The following is a 26967-nucleotide window of genomic DNA, read 5'->3' on the forward strand; positions in this document are numbered from 1 at the left end:
CCATATGCTTCAAACACAAAAGAGTGGTCCTCATTATTAAATGGTCACTGAAATGTACTGTTGAGCGAAGTATTTCCATGTATTATCTTATTAGGCCACTAGGAGGCAATGTTGCTCAAATAATTCTAAGAGTGGGTTTACAGTCAAACTGCGAGTTTTGAAAGCAACTCAAAGACAAATACTGGTATTAAACAAATGTTTATTTGTCATATAGCACAATAGAGTATAAATAAGACACTTTACAAAAGAGCAATAATGTGACAGCTTCTTCTCATAAAATAATCGATAACTGTACCTGAAATGCAACAGATGTCCAATAAATACATATATGTCTTATTTTAGCCCATTATCTACAAAAAAAGATCTGTGCTGATAACATGAAGATGAACTGGAAGGCAAGTGAAGGAGACAGATACTATAATGTGCAAAACACTGTTTGTTTGAAGTTTGAACTGCAAAAAAACCCAACAAAAACTAAATACACAACTGATCCCTGAACCTCCAGGCTCCTCTACACATTTACTGACTGACCAGCTCTGATTAAAGCCTCTTGCAAATGACCGTTACTTGCAGCATACTATGCTATATATTAAAGAACTGGATAGGTGAAAGCAACAGTTTTGAGGCTTCCACTAAGTGCTACAAAACATTCAAGAACCTCACTTCATCTGAGTCAACTGCCTGGTGGAGGATGGGTAGGAAAGATGAAACAAAGGTTATGGTTCAAAGGAGGAGGACTGATAGCGCCAAGCACCTGCTGCAAGGCAAGAGGAAGGAGTTAGGTTGTGCATCCATGGTAAGCACGCACCCATACACCCATTAGTAGCCGTAGCCTTGGTGATAGCCGTCTTGGTAACCGTGTTCGTAACCATGTTGATGGTAGCCATAGCCGCCGTACTCATCCTCAGGGCAGCGCATGCCAAGTGACTGCTGGATGGCCATCTCCTGTCTACGTAGCTGCATAGAGTCTACCAGGTCATAGATGATAGCCATGGACCACATGGGTGAAGGGTACCAGGACTTAACGTTGCCGTCTTTCCCGACCAGCAGCATGGAGAAGTACTCTGGGCTGATCTGGAAGTAATTCCTCATGTCCTTCACCAGGTTGGCTGATAGCCCCTCACGCTCCACTGTAGCACTCCCTGAATGGAGGAATGAAGTATTTAAGACAACTTTCACAGCAGAAAAATGCAGCCATGTTTTTCTTTGCAAAATTGTTTGACATTTACTGTACCCCCACTTGCTGAGCTCAAATGCCAAAAGCAGAAACCTAAACAACTTAAGCCCACTGGAAACAGTTCTAATTTTTACAGTCTTGCATAACTCCTTTGTCTTTTTTCTCCAAATAAAGTTTGATGAAGAGTCCCCTGTCAAAGAAGCACACATGGTTATGCGGCTGTAACGCTGTGTGGAGACTGTGCCTGTTAGTAATTCAACTTTGAGGTTCCTATGGGGACATGGTGGGATAGTACCTGGACCTTAAAACTCAGATTCTCTTTACCATATGGTGGAATAATGCTCGATACAGAAACACTTGCTTGTGCAGGGCTATTTCTGGATTGATTAGGATTCTGGTTTTGGGTAAGGAAGGGAGATCTGGGGTAAGATTTTTGGCTTGTAGTTTGTGGGGGAAAAAAGTGCTTTGAAAGGAAAGTAAACTGTAGGCATGGTTATGGCAGCTAGATAAACACGTACTACTATATATATAATTTTATATAAGAAAGTTCTTACCATTGATAGGATAGAGTTCCAACACTCCGCCCATATCCACTATCTCCGTACCGACCAACTTCAGAATGGCGATGTGCCTCAGACCTATGTCACCATGGCAACAGAAACCAGAATTATAACACACATCAGAGTAAAGGAAATATCTTAGAAAAATACCAGAAAAAGTCAGATTTCAAACAACATTTCCATATTTGCAACATGCTGACCAACTGTTTCTTATTCATTAGTCCCTCTGCTTAGACTGATTCCTCTGTGGCTGTTGATCATTGGAACCATCACAAGCAGTGGTTTTTAGATAAAGGGAGAATGTGGTGGTCCGGTGAGCTCGGCCAAAAAGCATTAAACATAGGAGAATGTTGGCTTTACTTGGTGAAAGCCAAGTGCTGGATACAAGGATCAAACCTCTCAGGCCTTCAGCCCAGTCAGCAGGACAGGCCTTTTCTGGGACAGGGAGGGAGGGAACAACCCTGAGGGCCAACCCAGCCAAGAGCAACACATGAAGGGGAAAAAGATCCTCAGAGACTTGGTTTAGGTCTGCTGATAAGCAAGACATGATTTTTTCCCAGTCACCTGACTCACTCATATGATAAACAGATGTTATGTTACTGTAGACGTACTGTGTAAGCTAATATAAAAGGCTTTGTAAATGGTTGATTAGTAATTTCCTGATGCTTTATAGCTCGGTAATAAACCATGAATAATGACATTGAATTATTGATATTCTGAGATTAAATGCAAATTTGATGGTTTGTACTAAAGAAACAAGAAAGAGAAACCCATGAACTAAAAGTTCAGTAAAGAAAAAAAAAACTGGTTAGGTAAGAGGAGGCTGAACACACAAAAGTCAAAGGGATTTTTTTTTTTTTACAACTTTGCAACCTCAAAGTTCCCTAACCATTAATAAACCCTTTGGTTACAACTTCCTCTTTAAATTTTCCAGCCGGCAGTCATATTTTGCACCAATAAAAGACTTGAATTTAGTGTAATCTGTGGTCATTTCTTTTTGAACTGTAGTCAGTACAAGAGTCAAAGTCATAAACGTGACAAATACATCTGTGTTCCTGACTATAGTAAGCATAATGAGAAAGAAGCTCTGGGAAAAGAACTCAAGAATTCACAGAAACAAAACTGGAGCTTGAGGTTCAAGTAGGGGAGTGGCTTTTGATGACAGCATTTATTTGGTTTTACGAAGAGGGGGCTATTTAAATTTTCATTTATCTTACATAAATATGTCAGATACAAGTTTCTGAGATTTGTAAGTTTAGATAAAATTCTCTTTTTAAAATATACAGTAATAATATTTAAATAACTATGGAAAAGCTGGCTAACTGGCAGGCCAAAATGGGCTGTTGTCAGTGAGGCAAAAAGGGCTTGTTAGCCCCAGACAGAAGAGAAGAATCTCTTGCCAGTTCTGTCATCTGGGATCCCTCTGCACACACGTGCACACAAACACACACATACACACACACACACACACACACACACGCAGTATGCACAAACATAGACATGTGCTGATCATATCTGGAGGCATGCAACAAACTGACACATCCCTTGTAATCAACTTCTCCATGTGATTAATATATTCAGAAGTGGTCTGACTAATACTTTGGCAGGCAGTGTCAGGACACATGCTTGGGTACATTTAAGGTCACCATGAAACAATCTGTATTTAGTTGAAAAGTACAAAGGAGAATGACTAGGAAGATTAAAAAGATTGATTTTGCTCACACTGTTGTACTGTATTGAAGACATTTTCATACCACTTAACATCCATTCTACTAACCTGAAATAATAGAACACAAAGAGGAATCAATCTATGGTCACTTAATGAAGGATTTTATGCTTGCTCCTTCAGGTAGGTCTTTCTAAGGAAGAGAAGCCTTTTGTTGTTGTTGTTTGTTTGTTTGTTCCTGGCTGCAGCAACAGGAAATTGTTTGGAGCACAGAGGGAGTAGTCAGCATGAGCAGACAGAGCCACTCTGGCTGAGCTCACACAGAAAGGAAAGAAAAGAGAAGCATACAACTGGCCATGTTGATGGAATTACCACTTATCAGCAAAGAGGCCACACAAAATGAAAGGCAATTTAAAAGTTATAAAATAAATGTGTGTTAAGTCACTATCTATCACCCAAATGAGGAAACACAATAGTGATTGAGACTATGGCCTGCAGATAAAACCTCTTGTATTTGTAGTATTACATTTATTATTATGTGTTATTATTATTATGAACTGTGTATTTGTGATTACTTTCCCGCCATGTATTCAAATCACAAGTGGCGTAGTTAGTGACCCACCACCAGGGAGCGTGGGAGGGCCTAATGCAACAGATTCACTCTTCAATAAGCTCTGGCTAGTGTGACATCACACAGTGACGCTGTTACATTACTGGTTAACTCCATATGGTGCCGCCAAATAGAACAAAACAGAGACCTTCAAGATTGCTGCTTTAAATGACACCAACATTTTCAAACGTGGCTGTGGTGGTATATAGCAATGTATACAGTTTCACTTTATTGGTAGATCATCCAAATACAATGCAGGAGATGGCAATTTAATTTTTTGCACAAAATATTGTATTGTTATGATTATAGTATTTAATAATTCTCCTATTATTCAGTTTTACCTATAAGGTTAAACGTTTTGAAAAAAGTGAAGCCAAGTGCTGTTGAGTTTTTCACAGTCCCTATAATCAATATTTGTATATGAACAATGGATCACATGACTACATGAATGTTCAAGGGGGGCTGGCCTGTACTGATCAACCAACAGAGCATAATCACTCAATTCTGCCTGGCCGAAGCTTCAAATTATAAGTTAAACATATGTAAAAGTAATCACTTTAAGCAAAAAGCTCAGGTGTTAAGACTGCTCTGAATATTAGATTTCTAATGTTTTTTTCTACTTTCTAGACAAGCTGACGTCGGCTCGTGACAGATTTCTTTACATGGTCATCTGCTCCAGGCACAGCGCACCCACAAGTGCTGTCAAGTCACTGCCATGCTCCACTAACATTATGGCATGTTTCCATTGTTTTGGGGGTAGTTGTGCCGAGTCAAGCCAGGAACACTCAAATCAACTGGCATGCTCTGAGTGTTTTCCATTACACAACATGGCAAAGTAAATGTAAAAAATAGGTAGTTTGCCTGTTGGAGGTGTGCCGGTCATCTGCAGCTCTACATCAAACATCATCATCACTGTGGCTGTTTCTGCTTGTACTATTTTTCCCTGAATTACGTCTAACTCATCTGATCTCCATATGTTGTTTCGTCAACTAAATTTTTATTGAAGAAGAGCGTGGCTAATAAAGCTTCATTAATCCGGTGATAAACACATTTTATTTCATATAAATTCTTCACAATAAAACGTATTTAATCATTTAACAGTCAATTAATATGAAGCAGTAAAGCAGGAAATAGTGGTTTGCATCAGTTGTAACTTAACATGACTCTGATATGGCAGGCAGGCTTCCGGATAGCTGGCCAATCAGAACAGAGTGGGCTTATCAGGAGAGGGGCCTTAAGGGCACTGAGAACGATAACTATAAATATATAGTTTCAAATATCGTCCTAATTTATGTGGGTGGCGGAGTCCACACCACAACTATAACAATAACGATAGAGGAGAACGATATCATTAGGATCACTTTCAGAGCGTTTTGATCAACTATAAAAACACTGACAGCCAATCAAAATCCTTCTCATGACTGATGTAGCATATTTATTTATTTTAATACGGCTTTGCTCCTCTCTCAGCCTGGACTGATGTGCTGTAAATTGGAGCAGGATGACACCCAGAGGTGATTTCTTAAGATAGGTCCTTATCATTACAAAGATGCTGGAACTTTGTTCTCTATTATAATGTAAAAAAACAAAGTTAGCAGATCTTTGTAAGCAGATCTGTGCTCACATCGTGTGTCACTGCTGCAGCAATGCGGTTTTACACACCGCGCTTCAACATGTGCTGCAGATCAGTTTGGTCTATAAATACTGAAACATGTCGGAAATACTTCTGATCAACACAATGAATCAGCATCCGCCTCTGAACTCTTCTGGTTTTCTTTTTATTTCTCCATACAATGTACAGCTATAACAGCTCATCAATAATGAGTTGCAGACACAGCTGGAGCGAGCAGCGCGTACTTCACACCGCTGTTTACATGATGTTATCGTTCTTAATGTGGACATTCACATTGTTGTTGTTATGGTCGTAGTTATGGTTATTGTTCTCAGTGTGGACAGCCCTTTAAAGAGACAGAAGCTGAGATTGCCTGTTAAGAGACAGGTTGAACTAAGGGTCTGCATAAAGGGCCAGTATGATAAATAAGGACTTTTCTACTCTAGTGGAGTCTCAGAGTAATAGTGTAGAGCTGAAAAGGAACATAATGCGTCCCCTTTAAATCATTGTTTTGACTTTCTAGCTCACATGTTCATTGTTTTGGTTCAGTCTCACCATTGTCATAGTGTCATATTTGGTCACAGCAGCACTAAACAGCAGACAGAACGGCTGTAGTGACAAGTTGTTGAATAGTGAAGCAAGGCAGCCAAAGAGCTAATACTTCCCTCAGGAACTGGGGGAGGACCAAACAGATAGTGAATATTGGACAACATTCACTAGGTTTCCTGAAACACATCTCCAAATTAATTCTAATGTTGCTCTATATCTGCTGATGTGTAAAGGTGATGTGTAGGCAAAAGTTCACTAACAAGTTTGCCATATTAACTTAAAAGTTGATCCCTAACCCTTTTTATGGATTATTCACAGTTGGTTTCCCTAGCCCCCAAATTGCCAAAAAAAAGTTATTGCAGGTTAAACGCACCTCCATTACATTAGAGTAGCAGTAATGTCATGTCTCAAAACCTTTGCAATTAAAACTGAATGTATGTCTAAAAAAATTTAATTTTTTTTTGTTTTGTTATTTTGGTGAACTGATCCTATAAAGTGACTTTCCTGACCTGGGGTTAATTCACCACTCACAGGTTAGTTAAAGAGTGACATGAGGTTCATTTCAGGTAACTCACCCAGGTTGCATGCCTGGCTGTTCAGGGCGTAGAGCTGCTGCTGATAGGCCCACTCCTCATCATTGGGGGCGGAGATGATGAACAAGCGACGTCTCCAGCGGAACCTGCAATCACAGAACATTTTAGCCTGGATTTAAGTGGCACTTTGGTGCAGCAGTGAAAGCTTGGTACAAGAAATTTGTGCTTGTACACTAACATATTCCAATGCCATTACTGCCAGAGGGTGACAACCCCCGAATTATGGTCAAAAACCTCCCAGATCTATACACTGCAGAGCTGAAATTCAGGTCTCCATGGCAACAAAAGACAGCCTGTCTTATTTAGACATCTCGGGAAAATATGTGACTGCAGTGATTCAGCCTTGAGGAATGGCAGGGGTTTATGTTAACTTTAAATATCTGTTGGACACACACAAAAAGGCTGCCACAATCTGACAAATGCTGTGTATAAACGCAGTGAACTGCGGTTCAGCTGATTATTGAGCAAAGGAGCAGATGTTTGATGAAAGAGGAAACAGCTTAATGGGACCACCCAATATTTCCTCTGAGAAACACTTAACTAAGACATTATAGTTGTTTGCTATGTATGTTATAAGATACACTATAAAGCCAAAATATGTGGACACTGACTGCAAACCACGTTTTATTGGCCAACATCAGTGGCTAACCCTACAAATTCCCTTTTGGCTGAATGGGAGCAAATCCCTGCAACCAGGTTCCAAAGTCAGGTGGTAAAAATAGAGTAGAGGAAGAGTCAAGGCTTTTATACAAGCATATTAATATTCATAGGTGTAAAATTTGGGTATCCACATACATTTCTTCATGTATTTGAAACTATTTAGTAACGACCATACCTGGAGAGGAAGTTCTCCAACGATCGCGGTTTGTCCTCTTTCTTACACTCAACGCCATCTCTCTTCTGCTGCTCCATTTCTCGGATGCGGGAGGAGAAGGTGTCGATGTAGTTGAATACAGCCTTCATGGCGATGGGAACCTCATAGGATTGCTGACAAAAGAACCCGACAAAAACCAGTCACACTATCCCCAAAGGCTGATGTGAAATGTGGTGAAGCCACAGAATGAATAAATGTCTGCGGGTACAACCTACACAGAGGATATGAAAAAAGAATTCCACTGCTTCCAACAGTGATGGAACTGTTTCCAGTAAAGTGATATTTGGGAACGTGTTTGTAGATGTAGTGTGGCCCTCACCACATCTCAAGCATTCTTGATAATAATTTCTGGGAAGGGGTACATGCAGGGCACATCGGTTAACATACATTGCATTTAATTCACGAAATGTAAAGCAACCTCAGTATTAACATCTAACACATGCAATAAAATGTATTCCGGCCACATACACGCTCTCACACCTTCCTCAGGGCACACTGAATCTGCTGCACAGCTTGTCCCAACTCTTTCGCACCTCTCCCCACTGCGCTCTGTCTCATACTCACACCCACATCCTCTGACGCTCACAGACTTCCCTGTCTCTGCCTCTGTCAGCAGAGGGGTGAACACTAGCCTCTTTGATGAATCTATCCAAAAACAACCTGGTGATTTACCCTGGCACGTACACACACACACACACACACACACACACACACACACACACACACACACACACACACACACACACACAGCTGTTGGGCAAATGTCCTGTTGTGTGAATTAGAACAGTGTTTTAGTGAAGGCAGTATGTCAGCAGCACAAGGATAGGCCAGGGGCAAAGACTACCTTCAAAGAGAAAGAGAAGGTGAACGTGTTGGACAGATGCGTGGTGAACCTTTAAATAGAGTGGAGTCCAACAGGATGCAGAAAAATACTTCATAAGAGTGAATTGAAATAAGCAGCACGGCAGAAAAAAAGTGTTTTAACCTTAAAGGCAAAGTGTGATTAAAATGTTCAGATTGTGCACTGTGAAAGTCTTTAAGACGACCTAGAGGCCAAGCTGAACATGAAACCCCTGCCCAAATAAGGTTGGTCTGGTCTCACAATAACCAAAATGAATGAGGGTCACCTGAGTGCAAATACTTTGTGAATATAATATGGTCAAGTGACATTTCCAGAGTTTATGAATCAACGAGGGTCTTCTGAGTGCTTCTCTAAACATCTGACCAGCGCTCATTGAGGATTGCAAATGACACATCAGGGGTTATAAACAAAGGAGGAGACTTCTAAATGGACAGGTTTTGTTGGCCTTGTTCTAGAAATATGAGTCCTTACCTTAACCCTCATGTCGGTGTCTGTGAGGACCATGTAGAAGTCATCGTGCGTCATGCTGAACTCTTTCCTCAGCTCTGTGATCAGATCCTGGTTCACCAGGTCCTCCTGACGAAGACCCTTCATGGGTTTATCATTCTCTAGACAAAGGAACAGACAGTGGTTATATACTGTGAGATAATTTTCATGTGTTAATTCACACTTCTTTGAATGTTTCTTGAGGGAAAAAAGATGTGGTGCACTACGCAGCATATTCAGTAAAATCAGTAAAGCCTGGGCATCAAGACAGCTGAATGGTTAACGTGAATACCACCAAACTACAGTGTCCTTAGTTACACTCTGACGACCTTTGGTGGATGTCATATCCATCAATCTTTCCTCTCATTTCCTGTTTGCTATTAAATAAAGGTGAAAATTCCCCCAAAAACTAACAAAACATAAAAATGTGAAACTAAAACATTGAACCATATGAGATATAAAAACTTCTGGCATCTCTCTGTCAGACTTTGCTTTGACATCTTGCGCCAAAGAAATTTAAGTGAAAAATGTAAATCTGCCAACACTTATCCTTTGTGAGACTGTCAACTGTAACATCTGACAAATAAAAGCCCTTACATAATTGTAAGCCTGTCGTATAACTGTCAGACTTCTTTATGTTTTTGACAACCGATGTGCAATAGCGATATGTTTTCCTATCAAATAAACCATAGTAACACAAACACAATGTGAGTGTTCGGCTCTGAAACTTTAGGAGTAAATGTGTTTTCCATTGCTGAGCTCAAAACAATGTTCCTTTGAAAAAAGTGTCTGACAAGACACTGAACTGGTGAAGAGCAGAATGGAAACATGCTGAGTGAATCAGGGACAAACCTGACAAAGACCAGCTTTTATTCCCTGAGATCTGGCATGGTTGGATGCCTTAGAAATTTACTGTAGCTGGCATTTACACTGGCCGAAGCAAAAGCCTTTAATCACCACTCCCTCCATGCATGTGTACAGATCACACACACAAACACGCACACAGACCACAGAACAGTGTTTTTTGGTGGTTGTTTGACTCCCTGCTGTGTGATGTGTATGAGCAATCAAATCAGGAAAAGCTCAACACATGTTGGAGACAGCTGATTCAGATATATAACAAACAAACTCAAATAAGTTCCACAGACCTTCTTTTGACCGACCAGTCAACTTAAAATTTGAACACTATGAGGTCATCCTAAACTGAGGGAGGGGCAACGCTGAAAGAACCAGTTGTTTGTATACAGTACATGCTCTCTCTCACATACACACATACACGCCTACACAAACAAACACACATTCACACACACACACACACACACACACACACACACACACACACACACACTGATTCCGGTGAGTGGAACAAAAGAGTAAGCGTCTAGTGGTGGGTGGGGGCGGGTGACGTCGCCTCAGAACTTTTTTCCAAAATTCCGTCTGGATAAAACCTCGTTGTCATGAGGAGTGACAGACTCATAAAGTTTTACGAAATGGGTTTTCTTATCCTGACGTTAACACACATTAACCAAAGCCGAGGATTTGAGACGGCTATAAAATGTCTCAAAATATAAGGGGGGATTGCCAAGCACAAATGACACAGCACATCTCATACAGTCGTGGTTTTGTTCCTTTTGAACAAGTAACTGTAAGTAATTTAATAAAAGGGAGTTTTTCAAATGCTGTCATAGATGCACTTAGTTCAATGTGTGTGTGTGTGTGTGTGTGTGTGTGTGTGTGTGTGTGTGAACATTATATTTCAAGGCAGACTCCTGCTCTTTAACAGCTGCTGAGGTCATCTTATATGTAGACCAACACTCCTATCTACACCTGCTCCATCACTAAAAACAGTGTGATGAAAGAGCGATATAAAAAGTTATTCGAGTAATATAAAAATACTGTTACTTTAAGACCGAGAAAACCATAAGATTACATGCCAAATAAATTCTGACCATAGAGGCCAGGATTGTGGGAATCAAAAGTTTAGTATCACCTGCATAGAGTACTATACAATACTGTGGCTTTGGCAGTCAGTGTACAGTACATTCAAAATGATATACTTAGAGCAGAGATCGCTGCTGAAAACATCGAGGTTGACATCGTGCAAGAACGGTCAAAAAAGGACAGGACAGCATACGTGGCAGGAGACACCTCTCTTGGCCTCCATCTGCATATTGTGAACACTCACATTTTCCCCTAACTAAGTTTGAAAAGAAATAGGGGCACATAATGTACTAAAAATTAAGGGAGAATGAAACTTGTGTGAGCAACACTGCAAAAATGTCCTCAAAATCACATTTTTCCATAAACAAAAAAACTGCAATTGGTGTGAGAATAGTCCAGTTAAACTTATCTGCAGCTTTTTTAGAGGAAGACATAATATTTTTTAAATAAAACAGATTGCTTTCAGTGAATTACAGGGATTGAATTTAATATTTTAGATTGAAGACAACAGAATATGGTTAAGATAAAAACTAAGAATGAGTAATGTATTTGAAAACCAAAAACAAACGTCTTTACCAAATGTAGGAGCTCCTAAAAGCTTTCTGGATATTAATTGAAGTCCCAACTATAGTCTGATATCTAGTGTATGGCTATGAAAACTACAAAACTCTGCTATTTTATGATTGGTTAGTGGTTATATTAAGACATTTTAAAACTGTTTGAGGTTTTCACATTAGTATATGTGTGAGTTTTACAGTCTGAGAACAGGAGAGCAAAGTAAAGCAAAGCCAAACTGCAGCGCATGTCTCCACCTACACTTTCCCTACAAGTCTGGTAAACATCCACTGAGATGAAAAACTATTCAAAGTGGGTTCATGACTCAGCAACTGCAGGCACCAGTGACTGCCCAGTGACTGATGCATTTGCCCAATCATGTGTAGGAAGAGTTAAGAAAACTCGAAAAGTGAAGTCATGTACTGGCGCTGCATATGGGAACTACTTACCCAGTTGGTAGTGGTCAATTTTCATGGTGGAGTTTGTCAGGGAGCCAAAAATAGTGATGATGGAGACTTTTCTGATGGCCATTTCACACACAGACTCCAGGTACTCATCCCTCTGCTGAACATACATACTGTTCTCCTCACTGGGGGATGTAATCAGCTGGAGGAAGAGAGGGAAGTTACACGCAGTGAGACACACACACACACAACCGCACACATACACACGTACACAGTGCACTGCAGAGGTGGTGTTTACATTAACCTGCAGGCGGAGGATGGGGCATATTTTCCCAGCCTGTCCACAGCACTGCTTTGATAAGAATCTATACTGACTGCAAAACAGAGACACACAGTCTGTTAGCACACAGCTGTGCAGCCGTCAGTAAGCTGGATGGCTGCTCTGCATCGCATACTTTATAACCACACATATACTGCACCAATTCAGTGTGACTTTAAAGCAACCAAACAACTGGATGATTTGACGTCTCATTGCGCAGTGAGGTTTACAGAGCTGTTGACCAGTAAATATCAATCAACGATGGATTATTTATCCAGATGTTGAAATTTCTGGCTTTTAAACTAACTTTCCAGTGCTCTGTTTTGGAAAACAAACTCCCCCTCTTTGATTTCTGCTCCACATCTCCAACTGTTCAGTGATGCAGGATGATGGTTTGTCCAAAACCCCCATCACAAGCCAACAGCTATAGGCGGTTTTATCATTTACAATTAAGAATTAATAAAATGGTTTTACCAGACATTGTGTTGGATCTGTGCTTTAATTATCTTGCTTACTGGTCTAGTTGATGTCTCCTACTGTGAAAAGATACTTTAATAATGTAACAGAAAGAGAAGTCCGTCGGTGGAGACACTATTTAGAGCTGAAACGATGAATCTTCAATGAGGTGTTCAACAGAAAATGTTCTATTCTTTGTCTTATGTGACAGTAAACTGAATATCTTTAGATTTTGGAGAGTCGACTGGACAAAACAACAACTTTTAAGTAATTCTATTGGGCATTTTTACAATTTACTTTCTTTTTATAGAACAAAAGCAATAATTGAGTAATTGAAAGAATAACAAGCTCATTAAGACATAATGAAAATAATTGTTAGTCTTACTTAATGGTGCAGGAATGGTGCAACAATTATAAATGGCTGAGAGAAGGGAATACATTTAAATAATTGAAGCTATTTTAGCACTAATATCCCCTCTAGCTGAAGCCTGAAACCTGAGATTTGCTAGGTGAGAGGGGGAGTGAGCCTCTTATTAACAGTGAGAATTATGTCATGCTCTCACCAGCAGCCGCCTTCTATTCTCAAAGTAGTCCAGGAAGGAGGCCAGAGATCCCTTCGGAGGGGGCGTTGGCTTTTTAGTGGGCTTTGGGTAGTCCTCTTTCTCAGGGTACTTTGATAACTTCTTTCCATTTTTCTTCAACCCATTCTTCCCCTCCTTCCCAGCCTTCCCTCCTCTCCTCTCTGCTTTCTTAGCTGCTTTGTCGTTCTTTTTCTTCTTTTTGTCATGCTTGTCATGTTTGCCCTTGACCCTCTTGGTGGGACTGATGTCGGTGAAGGTTTCCGTCTCTTCGGGGTCACTGATTGTTGGCTTGCTGGGCTCATACTTGTCCTCGTACTCATTAGTCATCACCTGCACAAATAAAGATAAGTTGTTAACTGTTATGTTAATCTATTTCTGATTTCAGTATTGATTAATGTGACATGACACACATTTTTCAAACATTAGTTTTCCCTCCTAGTTTTTATGATTCACATAAATCTTTGGCAAAAAAAATAAATCCTCTACCACACAGGAAAGTAACAGCAAGAGAAGTTCACAAACCAAACTCAATCATACATCCAATTCCACCAACTTACCTTCTCTCCTCCATTCTTTCTCTTGGTGGGTTTGATCCTCCGTGTGGCAGGTACCAGCTTGCGGCTGTGTGGATCTCTGTTGTCCTTGTTGGTGTGGTTATCTCCAGCAGGGGTTGTTTTGGCTGGGTACCTCTCCCTCTCTCTGCGGTTGTAGTAGTAAGGATCAACAGTGGTTCTGGGGGCTGGCAGCCACAGTGCTGTGGTGTGGGCTCTGGTTGGTGCCTGGGTGGTGGTGGTGGTAGTTGGTCTTCTGGTGGTAGTAGTGGTGATTCGTCTTGTGGTGGGTTTGGGAGTTGTTGTTGTTGTTGCTTTGGTCGTAGTTGTTGTTGCTCTGGTTGTGGTGGTTGTGGCAACTGTGGTCGTTGTTGAGGCGTGTGTGGGCTTTCTGAGGATCTTCTTGCCTGGTTTTCTTTCTACTGGTGTGTCTACTGTCCAAAGTCACACACACACACACACACACACACACACACACACACACACACACACACAGACATACCAAACATGTATGTTAAATTTTCCCCTCGAAAACGTTCCTATTCTATGAGTAGTTTGACTTTAATATTGTTGTGTATTATAATGTCAAAATTCCAATCATTGTATATTTTATTTTTTTAAGCAATACCAATTTACTTAATCAATGTTGATTTGAATAACACATAATACCTACCACATAAAATCTCTTACTTTCTGGCATTGTGTAAGGTTTCTGACCCCGATTTTAAAGGGTCACTACAACCAAATCCCAATTTCTAGCTATGCCAATTATTTAGGATTGAGCAACATCTGTTTCTGGGAAATCGGCCTCCACTCTAATATAATGGAGGTGAAAAGGATTTCGTTTGTGGAACTCAAAGCATTAAAAATGGAATGATAAATTTCAATATCAAACTGTCTTTCCAAAGCACTGAACTCTGGATAATTCACAAAAACACACTGCCAACAATTTTCATTGGGAACTATCGTTGGAATTTACAGCATGTTCTGCAGTTTATGCTGAGTAATGGGAAAAAACTACCGTGTCTGAAAAGGAATCTGGTGTAGAATTTTTAAAATGTGATTTTTCATAGCCAAAGAAAATTGTGTTCACCTCCATTGAATCGTGAGTGACGGGGTGTTTTCATAAAGATTCATAGTACAACACAACCTAGTGATAAAATTCTAATAACATTTTTAGAATTATTATGTTTCCCCTTACAGTTAAGACTAAATCCTGGTAAAGATAAAATTAATTCACAAAGCATTTAGCCCTTAGGAGAGCTCCTATGGTGTTAGGAGTAGGGAGGAGGACTTTTAAGAGACTTGAGAGTTTTTTAAGCAGAGGAGAAAATGGCAGAAATGCAATAAGATGTTCATTACATAAAAGAGTATTTATAATTACAATATGTCTTAATGGAGACTAAATTCTATCATTAGGCCTATTAATATCACCATCCATTCTATGCCCATTATCGTCTTCTCTATGATCTGCATGGCTATATACCGTCAGAGGTCAGATAGAGAACTTTTTTTGGTCATTTGTATTAACTAATTGTAAGACAGGCTCTTCCTTCTCACCTGTGAGTGTACCTTCCTCCACTTGGCCCTCAACACCTGCTCCTTTACACTTCTGGAGGAAGCCTTTCTGGCGAAGCTTCTCCAGCTTCCTCATGGGCGACTGGTCAATCACCTCATACATGGCCTCCAACCTCACAGGGTAGGGGTACCTCTCTTGCACCTGCAGGGTCTTCTTCAGCAGCACCATTCCAAATTTACCTGCAGGTCAACACATCACTGATCAGATAAGGATGTTATCATTGTCATGTACAGATGTGTCTGTGTCACAGTTATCAGTTCCATCACCTGCAGGAAGCACCACTTACCCTTCTCCAGTTTGAGGAAGCTCATGAGTCTGGGGATCAGTGCTGTGTCCAAAGGCTCCTCCATCACTTTGCCCTCTGAGGTGATCCTCCTCACCTTGCCCCCCATCTCTCCCTCCTGGTGAAACATGACAATCTGGTGGACGTGTCGTTCGGCGAGCTCGCAGTACACATCTGGTTTCAATAGAGTCATCATCATCCGGTAATAGCCTTCTGATTCGTGAGGTGCCGAGATCACAAGGACCCGGTTCTTCCCTGCAAAACTCGCCAGCAGATTAGGTGACCCGGCACCGCCGTGCATCCGGGAGACCCTGGCTCTCGCTCCTGGTGTGCCCTCATCCTGCAGCATGCCCGGCTGACGGGGCATGCCAGTCTGTCCAGACACCATTCTCCTTGGCACCAAACCCTGACCTCCTGCTCTCCTGCCCCGCATAGTCCCTGAAACTGGAGTACCCTCGTCGGCCTGCATATCCCCCTCCGTCTTGTGGCTGTGCACAGAAATTGCCGAACCAAATCCAGGGTGTACACGCCCGTGGAGGTGCCCCTTGTCCGTTGCGCCCAGCCGAGGACGTCCCATCCTTGCTCGTCTGTGCAACTGCACCCGCTTGAGGTGAGTCTGTTTGTCGGCGTCGCCAGTGCAGGTCAGCAGATAAATCAGAGCTAAACTGAGTACAAAAGCCCTCCACATTCTGGCGAGAAGTCAGATAAAGTAATCTAAACACTCACCAGGGAATATAAAAAGATCCAGTGGTGGACCAGTTATCCTTACGCGTCTTTAGTGCATTGAAGTTGTTAATCAATTAATTCCAGATGAAGACAAGAGTAGGTGCAGGACACATAATAGTCTGCCAGTGATCTGTTTCAGAGCATGCCCTCTGCTCACGAAAACCACCACACTGCTCTTTTTTTACGAATAAGAGAAGAATTTGTCGTGCGTAAGGAGTTATACCCAGAATTTCATCTCGGACCACTTCCGTTTTCAAGTATAATCCCAGGAAGATAAAGAGTATATAGCATCTCTGTTACACAAACATCCAAAGTTCTGAAAATAATCCTCAACCCCAGGACAAAATGAATGAAGTCTTTCGGCGAAAAGTTTTGGACCACGTCACATCTCCAAAATAGACGCTTACGCGTTCACTCTAATAAGTTATTTACCTATCCAATTAATCCTCGAGCTTTTTTTAATTTATTTCCAGCACACTGTAAGGAGATCTTCTGTGTGCAAGAAGGAAGAGCCTCCGATAAAAAGCAAGAAATGTGAGCAGGCTGACTCTTAACTGCGCTGGAAACCTGTGCCGAGTCTGTGGAGGAAAACGCGTGCTTCTTCCCAGGTTCTCCTTGGCAAAACGGAGCCGTGGAGGCTTTCCCAGAAATGTCCACACACAAACCTCAGCCTCCGGACTCTTGGCGACGCAATGGCAGGACCTGCCCCGGGACTGTCGGTTGCCAGTTCAGCTTGCAACACCCCTTTCAAAATCCCTTTTTGCCAAACTCTCTATCCCTGCGCTCATATGGTTTTACGATTCACTGAAGCACAAACATATTACCTAATTAAAAGTAAATTGTTAACATTGCACAATACGGTACATTTCAAAATATGTCAGAAAAATCGAAACATTTTGCCCCCCTGCTGGCTAGATTACCGGGAAGAGAAATGACCATAATCAGACTCAGTGTCAAGTTCCTCCTTTAAAGCCAATAGAGAAACGCCCCCACGTCTCATGCCTTTGATATTCTCCAAGTGGACCATATTTTCCCCTCTACCTCCTGAAAGCTGCAGTGCACAGAAACTCTACCTAAACAGACCGTTTAAATGGAAGTACAGTGCTGGTGTATATTTAAACTCAGAGGTTGACCATCCATAACTGTTTATAGTGACAGAAAGCAAAAGTGGATGCAGTCTTTACATGCTTATTGCCAAAGTAACATAATTGTAATGACTGTCTTTGCTTTTTTATGGTTGCTCTTTTAGCCCAAATCAGACGTTTTCCCTTTCCTCGAAGAAAGTTTCCCAGTTTAGTTTGTAATTAGGGCCTCGGTAAAGAAAGACAACCACCAGGCTACATCCACTCTCACTCCAAATGCAAAATACTTTACAGTATATGCCACAGCTACTGCAGTGAAACTACAACTATATAAAACTGAATAAAGTTCTCTTCCTATCTCTGCCTGTGCAAAAATATATTATGTAATGTGATGGCCACATGACAGATATTTATGTAACAGTTTCATCACCTGTATTTGTTTTTCTCCTGGTTTTCTCCCAAAGTGCTAAAAACAACATCTGTTAGTGTTGAGGTGCAATGCTGATCTGAAGCAGCATTTAATTATGCTAAGTATGATCAAAAGTCTCACAGACAGCTCTCAATTGTGAATCAGAACTATCATCTTTTAGTTAGACTTTTAGTCAGAGTTAACCAAATATACTTTAACGTACAAAACAATCACTGATTGATTGCTCTTTTGTCCCCTCACCTCCAACAGGACCAAGAAGATGTAAGTTGCGTATTAACAGCAACATGCTGAGACTCAACAAACACTACAAGCTACCAAGCTGTGTGTCGAAAACCCTACTCAGTCAGCAGCAGTGTTACATGCAGGTTCCCCCAGCCAGTTTAACTGCCACTGAATACTGATATTGTTTTGGTAATGGGAGCAGTGAAGGAGCCGTAAGCATCCTGTGTTCCTCCTGATGTCAGCAGATATGAACAGCTGCAGGACAGAGAGCGCTAGCTCATGTGTTATCAATTTATTTGGGTTAAGAGACAACTATAAGACAGAGGTTGTGCTCCTGCATTTACAGCTTAACGGTGGCGTTGTTCAGTCTGTAGCTCTGGTATTGTGCTGCCAGCAGTACAGAGAGCACTGATTGCTGCCGCTGTCCTATTCTAGTCAACAGAAGTCTTCACGGTTTTACTCTGTAATTACATTGTGTATATGCTAAATCCCTGTATTCTTCTATCCACTACACAGACTGTCCACTTCACTCTAAATATGACGGAGCGCAAATCATGCACAGGCTTGCCAGCTGAACCATCTATTTTATTTCCATCTGGATTGTTGTTTATAACAGACTGGTTCTACATTCAGACAGATCAGTAAAGTCATATACAGTCATTCTTTCACATTCATATGCAAGCACACATACATTGAGCATGAGGTGAGCATATGCCCCATCCAAAGTGGTTTTAGATGTGCTTTTAAAACATATGTTGCATGTGGTGTTCACATGTGCAACATATACTGACCCATTGACCCCAACATCCAAAATTCAGCATCCAGCAGATCTGTTAAATAATAAGTGTGTGTTCATTTTCTGAGGGATATGACATGATTTCTCAACAGGACACAGGTTACGAAAAGTGTACCTAATGTATGTCTTTATATCCACCTTCATTTTTCATCCCCAAAGAATGATTGTTTGTCATAAACCTGACACTGTTACATAATCATACTCTAAAAGGTTTGACAATGTTTTTAAACTGGAAAAGTGACAAAAGTAAGTATATTTGGTGAACACTATTGTCACACAATACAAAATAGGGAAATGGCAGAGTTACTTACAGCTACTGGAATAAATTATCAATAATAATGCAATAATAATGTTGGCGAAACAGTAGGAATCAACCTCTTGGAAAAGCACTTTATCCTCTCTTTAATAAGTTTATTGGTAGTATATTGTATAAACAGCAGTTTGTTATTTCCAGTTCAAAGAAAACTGTTAACTTTATGTACTAAATTCAACAGTACATACATATTTTTATTAGTTTGTAGGTTGGAAATAGGGCACAACTTTAGCACTAAGTATTCTTCTGTAAACTTTGCTTTTTTGGCTTTCCTGCACCACCCTTCTCCTGTTAAAATCAAACTCTTTGCAAAGTCTGACATCCCGCAAAAAAGTTCACAACCATCTGGGCCTCACATGTTCTGTTCAAAGGCTTTTTTTGGTGAGTTTAACATGTCTAAAAGTGCAATGACATCTTGAGTTTGTTCTGAGATTTAGAGCTGAAAAGATCCTGATAATTCTCATATGCCTCATAAAACAGCTAGCGGGGCGTGGAATGAATGGCAGGCTGCTACATCGCTAATTTTAAGGTGGTCAGGGATCAGTGGATATGGCCACTAGCCATCATCATCATACCCAATTCCAAATCAAACAATGTCGATTTGTCTTAAACTTGACAGTTGCAGACACATATGAAGCATATTTTTCAGGTTTGGGTTCAAGATCTCAACTATGACATCAAGCTGAGAGGAACACTCATTCATCACTGTTTCATATTCCCATATTTTGTACATCCACTCTGCTGCAGACCGATCAGGTGGAAATATGAGACGTTGTTTGGGAAACACTGTCTCACTCCACCGTAACATCCTGACCCTAATGATTTTTTGTTGACGCAGCAACATCCAGTCTGGGGCTGCATTCATAAACACGATGACCTTTGACCCTGCTCCGTGACCTTTGATCTCTCTGTCTGTTTTATCAGCCCGCTAACAGTTCAGTGAGAAGGAAACCTGTCACATGTTACGCACTTTTACATGACACATGAGCGCACATAGACAAATGTGCATTTTCATAGGTTAGGTTTCTTTAAAAGAATATTGCTGCATTCCTTTACTCCCACAAGCCTTCAAGCCGTAAAGCAACTGTAATAACAAGACACACTGAGAATATTAGATGGAATATTTTATTGACGCAATGTTATTTACAGGCTAGAAGCAGACATCTGCGGCTGCATAGGAAGAACAGGTAACCAAAACTGTAGACAAAAATATTATTCACAAAAACATACATATTTGAAATGCTGATTACAGAGATCGAGAAGCGTCCTTTAAGTGGTATCTTAAATTGGTACCAACATACTTCTGAAGCAGACTCCTTGACCACATCCACCCACATAGTTTTCAGCTTGGAGGCACATGAAAGGGAGGACCTGGATTAGAAATAAAAGGGCGTTGCTTCCATGTGACTGAAATAACCTAACGATTCTCATATGTCATCATTTAGTGAAGCTCAGCAGGACTGGAGCATAGAAAACTATTTGGCTCTAACACTGATGTTAGAGTTGATCAAGGGGGAGGTGAATGGTTCTTTTTTCCTCGTGTCCTTGATCCTTTGTCTCATGCTGTCACTTTCAACTGCCTTCTTTCTCACCTTCACTTCATTGTTCTTTTCAGGGTTGTGTCCTCCATATAGATGTGTGTTTCTGTTTTTTTCCCCCACTTCAACCCAACATAAGTCCACATGTGAAAACACAGAGCAGCTGTGAAAGTATGTAAGCATGTATGCATGTGCGGGTGCGGGTGCGGGTGCGTGCGTGTGTGTGTGTGTGTGCGTGTGTGCGTGTGTGTGTGTGTGTGTGTGTGTGTGTGTGTGTGTCGGTTGCTCCTGGGCGTGGACCTTAATCCCGACCGCAAGTGTTTTGCTGGGACTGAAGACCCCATCTACACCGGCTGTGCACACCTTGTGCAAACAAAATGAAAACCCACTGGAAAGTAAAAGCTTGATTTATTGTATTTCTCTCACGTTTTAACATTTTATGTGACATTACAGAGGGAGAGAGTAAAATGCAGGCACAATCCATGAAAAATACCTGAAGTCTTAAACAGAAAAACATCCAATGCAGCACATTTTCTACATAAAACCATAAGAAAATGTGATTACTGCTTATGGACGTGTCAGCATTTCACTTCAAAGGCTAGCTGAAGCTGAGTTATAAACAAACGAACTGCTTTTTGGTTTCACTGTATATTTACTGAATCGCTGAAAATATCACAGCTGTGGACAGTGATTCAGAGTGCTGGAACCAGACTAAAGCTAATGAACTAGGGAGTATGTGTGTATTTTTGAAGCACAACATACTGATAATTTGTTTATAAAAACCCACCACCCCTTATAAGTATGGTTTTCTATTACTGTACTGTATTACCATAGTGTCTTTCTGGGAACATACAACTCTTATACAAACCTTCACATTCCCATATTTTGCCTGTTTTGCCATTTTCTGAAAAAGATCCAAAAGAAGTATTTTTTGGACCTTCATAAGACTTCTTAAAGTTGTCCAATGTAAGAGAATGAACTTGTGAGAGAAAAAAAGAGGTACCTGATCTTCACCATTCTGAAAAGCCTTTAGTTGAATCAACCATCATCTCATACAACCTACCCATTGAGACATGTGAATAGATTCTTCAGTAAAGTTTGCTCAGCTAAGTAGCCTCTTAGCGTGTTAACCCACCAATGTATATGGGTGTATATTAGGATGATTATGTTCATGTGTAAACCAGGCTTGGACTGATGACCTCTTGGCCGTGACTCAGTTTCCCCGAGTACTACGCCGTGAAGCTGAGCCCATTCATCATGTCAATAGGGAGCCTTTCATAGGAGGAAACATCATAGAGAGCCTGTGGTGTAGGAGAACAGACTATGAGTCAATATCCACATGGTGCTGACCAGGCCATGGTTTCCAATCTAATGACCCTAACATGTGGGGCTTTCAAATCCTACTTGTTCTATTTGCTCTGCACAGCATAACAGCTATATTACAGGAGTAACTTGTTGAAGGGTGAACTTGACACTTTAGAGCTGGTGGGGGAGATTTATCTGAATGGATGAGAGGGATACGGACTGACAATGAGGTATTGCTCACACACATATCACTGCTCTCGGCGATGGAAGACGCATTCAGGTCCTAAAGGTAGTAATATAACAATGTAAAACACTAAATTAGAAAAAAATAATTCAGTATTGTGTGTATCCAAAGCCTGATATATCTTCTTCCTCTGTGCTGTAGACCTCTGTTGAGGTGAGACACATTTCCGCATTGGATGACATGTTCTTTTACTACTAACAGTAGGCAATTTTAGTTTTGCGGTCGGGTAGTTTCAGCTAGCTTGCTGTGCTGTCTATCACAACCTCTTGACTTTGCACTTAAGCTCTTTATAATGTACAATGTGGTAAAAACTCAAGAGGCTTTGATATGTTGCAAAATAAGCTAGCAAAGCTCTATAAACAGAACAGCTTTCCCACGCATGCACAATGCCTTACATAGAACTACTCTCTGGAGACTGAAAACATGATCACTGCTTTTAGTCTTTGGAGCTATTCATAAACAAAACTGTTTGTGGTGAAGGCATGTAACCCAGTGCAACAGTTTGATTAAGATGTTTTTAATTTTTTTGGGACAGCAATAAAGATCTGCTGCACAGAGGAATAAGATTTATCAGGCTTTGGATACACACAAAAGACTCATTAGTAGGATGAATGCTTTGTCGGTTTGGCTCTGCACATGAGATTAGGTGACAATAAAGAAAATATAGAATATTGCATGTCTTATCCTTTAATATGGACCTCAAAATATTTCAAATACTATATTTTACTTGGATTGTTATTCCTGGCACAAAATTACTAGTACAGTTGTTGAATAAATGTGCTTGTGTAAATAGTAAAATACTGTATTTCCTCTAAGGCAGTGAGTGGAGTGGAGTAGAAGTACAAAGAACTCACAGAAAACTGTACTTTAGTACAGCAACTGGACTTTTTACCATGACCTAGTCTTATGGTTTCTATAAAACTTATTGATAAATTACCCAAACAGGTAGTGATTACACAACATGAGAGTTCATAAAAAAGTAACAAATCAATAATAACTTCCCAGTATTTTGTGTTTAAAAGCAAGTAGAGAGAAACACTGAAAAGAATAGCAGTTACACTCTTTAATGTAACTGATTTAAACAGCGTGTGTTGTGGGTAGAGCGGAGCCATTTGCAATGAGGTGCATCCCTAAACTCAGCGGGACAAAGTACATTCCTGCATTAAATTATTTGCGAATAAAGAAGGGGGGAAGAATCTGATAGGAGCGATGCACTAACCCAAATCAATTCCATGTGCAGTTTTCTGGTATGCTAATGGTTGTACTGTAGTCCTGTGAAAAACCTGGGAACGGTACATATGGAAGAATGACAATCGGATCTTTGAACAAAATGGAAGACATTAGCATTGTTTCTATTTTTTTTTGGTTGGCTCATCAGACACAATACAAGCTGGAAATTCCACTGAAATGTTTTACTCAACCTCATGCCTAAAAAAAGGTCATCCTAAGATACAGTATGTTGTATCTTTGATAAATAGCATATGTAAACTGAGTCATCTCAGTGGTGAATAATATACCAGGATACATCAAAGACAGAGTATAAACATGAATCTACGTGGCAAACACATTTCAAATAACCCCCACATAGAAACCTACTGAGATAAATAGAAACAAATATGTGTTATAATATGTGGAGATCAGCTGTATGTGTCGTTTCTGTACTCAGGAGTCTTGTTGTTACTAATACTGCAGTGCAGTTTGGATAATGACTTGCAGATTTCCATGATGAGAGAGCAGTGGGACTATTAACCTTGAATACAAGCCACATACACACACACACGCACACACACGCGCACACACGTAACACTACATTTCTAAAACGCATATCAAAATAGAAATCCCATGCCTTGCGGAAGGAAATAGCAGATATATAATGGAGCACAGATGAGGATGATAATGAAATCTGGCTATGTCGCAGTGTAAAGAGATCCAGAGAGGACAATCAGATCCAGGCTGGACAGCGGATGTTTATGTTAGATTTTGAGGTAGATCATGCCTGATAGGCATCTTTAATAAGTGTAAATGTGTTAGCCTTCTTAGCTTGTTGAATATTTGAATTACTTTAACTGAGGAGGAAATATCCCTCTTCCTAAATTTGATTCAATAATTCCTCATTGTTTGGATAATTTACTCTATCAGCTTGTTTTAAAAGATAAAATTATCAAAATATTTTCTTATCAAATTATGTTTGGTTCTTTTTTCATTACAACGAGCAATTTCGATTTCCTAAGTCTTGCAGCATCACATTGCACTCTCATGAACTCAGGGAGAAGTAGAAGACATTTACAGTACACACAGATTATAATGATGCCTGCACAGTTATTGTATAATATACTTATTAAACAACTCATGCATTAAATGGGTTTAAGTAAAGGCTGGGATCAATCTGTACTGACATACATCTCTTCCATTTTAGTATTTACAGTAAAGCCCCAGAACACTTATTTTTTCTTACTTTGAATGTCTATACAACTTTAAATATTCATGTCTAAATAAGTTTTGAAAAAAGACAATCCTTAATTAATATTTATGAATAGCTTAGTTCTCAAACACTAAACACTGGACTGTGTGGGTGTGTTTTTAACATTCAAGGAAAACTTCAACATATTTAAATGACAAAAAATAAAATAAAATAAAATTGAATATAATAAAAAAGAATTCAGTATAAGAATGAGAACATTAGTGTCAAATTGACGAATATTTAAAGTTATATTATTGTTTTACGAGTGTGTCCTGGAGATATCCATGTGTTCTCCTGAGGTATTGTTCATAAAAATAATACATCCTTCAAACATAATACACCATGTAATGCATGCAACATTATATCATACTGTGCTCTCCCCCCTGGCCAAAGAGCTCTCCTTCTACGCTGCTCTAGCTCCAAGCTGTCTGTCTGTCCAGTGGGTTTAATAACAACCAAACCTTGAATGCTTCTATCTGAGGAAGGGATTTTTTTTTCTCTGAGTAGGAGAGGGGGCTAGAAAAACTATAGCACAGGTCATGGTCAACCAAATGGAGAGAAAACCTCCCTGTGCTGAGCTGAGAGGGCTGTAGGTCAAAGGACAAGATCTTGCTGAAATAAAGTAAGTGTGAGAGAAATACCGAGCTCGCAGTGAAGCAATATGTTAAACACACTGTACACTCACTGTAAGTTTTCTACAACTCACGATGAACACCCCAAACTTGAAGTGTAGCCCACGTGTTGGAAACAGGATCTGGCTTTCGTTCAGAGAATTTGTGGGAGGTTGTGACTGTAAAAGATAAGAAACCCACATATTGCAAAAGTTAGAGGTCTGAGGCTGGTGGATATCCAACATGATGATCTGTCATTTTTCCTACATGGTCAACCATCAGTCAGCAAACTGTAATGTTCACTATATCCCACACACACTCATGGGAACTCACACTCATGGGCCTGATGTGGAATAAATCAGACATGCTTCAATACATTTTAAAGAATTTATTACCAATGAACATTCCCTGTGTTGGAAACAACTTAAGGAAAACTCCCCAACCTGTGAATCATGTCCTATATATACTTTACAAAAATACTAATACACTGCAAGTAATCTGTAGCTTTCAGATTTATGACAAGAACTATACCAGATCCTTATCAAAACTTTATTTTGTTATTTTTATACTTAGTATCATCAATGCTGAGATGTGGGGATGCATTACTAACTCTAGAATGGAGTTGATCTAACCATATTTTTGTAAGTAAAATCTTAAAAGAAAGCTCCTGAAATGTCCATTAAAAGCATCTTACAAACTGTACGGTCAAAGTTACACCAGGAAGCTCCATAAATCTGCAGAATCTAATAAAGGTTAAGCTAATAACTTTATTCGCCAATGTTTTCTCTTCTAATTAAGTTGTTTAAATGATGTTAGGGTTTGTCTACAACTTGTGTTATTGCTTGTGTCGCTTGCCCGTCCTGAATTAAGTTGTAAAAGAAAGGAATTTGACTAGTTTCTCTCTCTTTTTAATTTTTCTCTTTCTGAGTTTGTTGCTAGCTTCACATTATAGTCTTTCTGTTATCTGGTCAAATCTTTGAGTGTGTGAACACCTCCTCATACACCTGTTTCTATATGCTCTTACTCACCCAGCCTTCAGGTCTGAGCTGGTCACTCCTGGCCTGGATGGGAGTAAAATCGGATACGTTTTCAGTCGAGAATTTAAAACACTCATGACATCGGTCCCACACACAGGCCTCCCTTATGTGGCAGCGATCAGAAGCTGACAGCTGGGTGCACCAGACTGTGCAGATCTGTGTCTTTGACAGCTATTATCATCATGCATGAATATGTATGTCCTTGAATGTTTTTTGACTTAATGGTAGATAAACACTCCCAGGCATTTGCAGTGTTTTCATTCACTGTATGGACTTGTGCAAGAAAATCATTTGACAGGACGTGAATGAAGGATATAATTTTATCCCACTGAGGTGCCACACTGATGTTTTCAATCAGCATGTGAAGGGAACATAGTACAGTGTGCGGGTCAGACTATAGTGTTTGAGTAGTGCATTCCACAGTCAGGCTTTAGAATAACATTCCCTTCATGCACAGCTACTGGTACAAATAACTCTAAGTGCCTCATTGGTTAATGATCCAGGCCTATAGACTCACACTGTACCTGTAGAGTCGTATGCATGC

General features: G+C 40.2%; 1 protein-coding gene across 2 annotated transcripts; it reads right to left on the bottom strand.

Moving 5' to 3' along the window:
* Positions 1-185: 185 nt before the first annotated feature.
* ccdc80 (coiled-coil domain containing 80) lies at positions 186-17250 on the bottom strand. Of its 2 annotated transcripts, none has more exons than XM_062431822.1 (10): positions 15662-17250; positions 15357-15554; positions 13803-14227; positions 13228-13575; positions 11935-12091; positions 8975-9111; positions 7603-7754; positions 6750-6853; positions 1732-1815; positions 186-1142 (listed from the first exon to the last, which is right to left on the bottom strand). In XM_062431822.1, exons 1-10 carry the CDS (start codon positions 16344-16346, stop codon positions 820-822), a joined length of 2613 nt encoding a protein of 870 aa, XP_062287806.1. In that variant the 5' UTR covers positions 16347-17250; the 3' UTR covers positions 186-819. The 2 variants fall into 2 exon arrangements, with proteins under 2 accessions (XP_062287806.1, XP_062287805.1); XM_062431821.1 differs by having other exon boundaries at positions 13803-14230; positions 15662-17249.
* Positions 17251-26967: the final 9717 nt, after the last annotated feature.

Source organism: Scomber scombrus, chromosome 13, assembly GCF_963691925.1.
Source record: "Scomber scombrus chromosome 13, fScoSco1.1, whole genome shotgun sequence".
Lineage (NCBI taxonomy): Eukaryota > Metazoa > Chordata > Actinopteri > Scombriformes > Scombridae > Scomber > Scomber scombrus.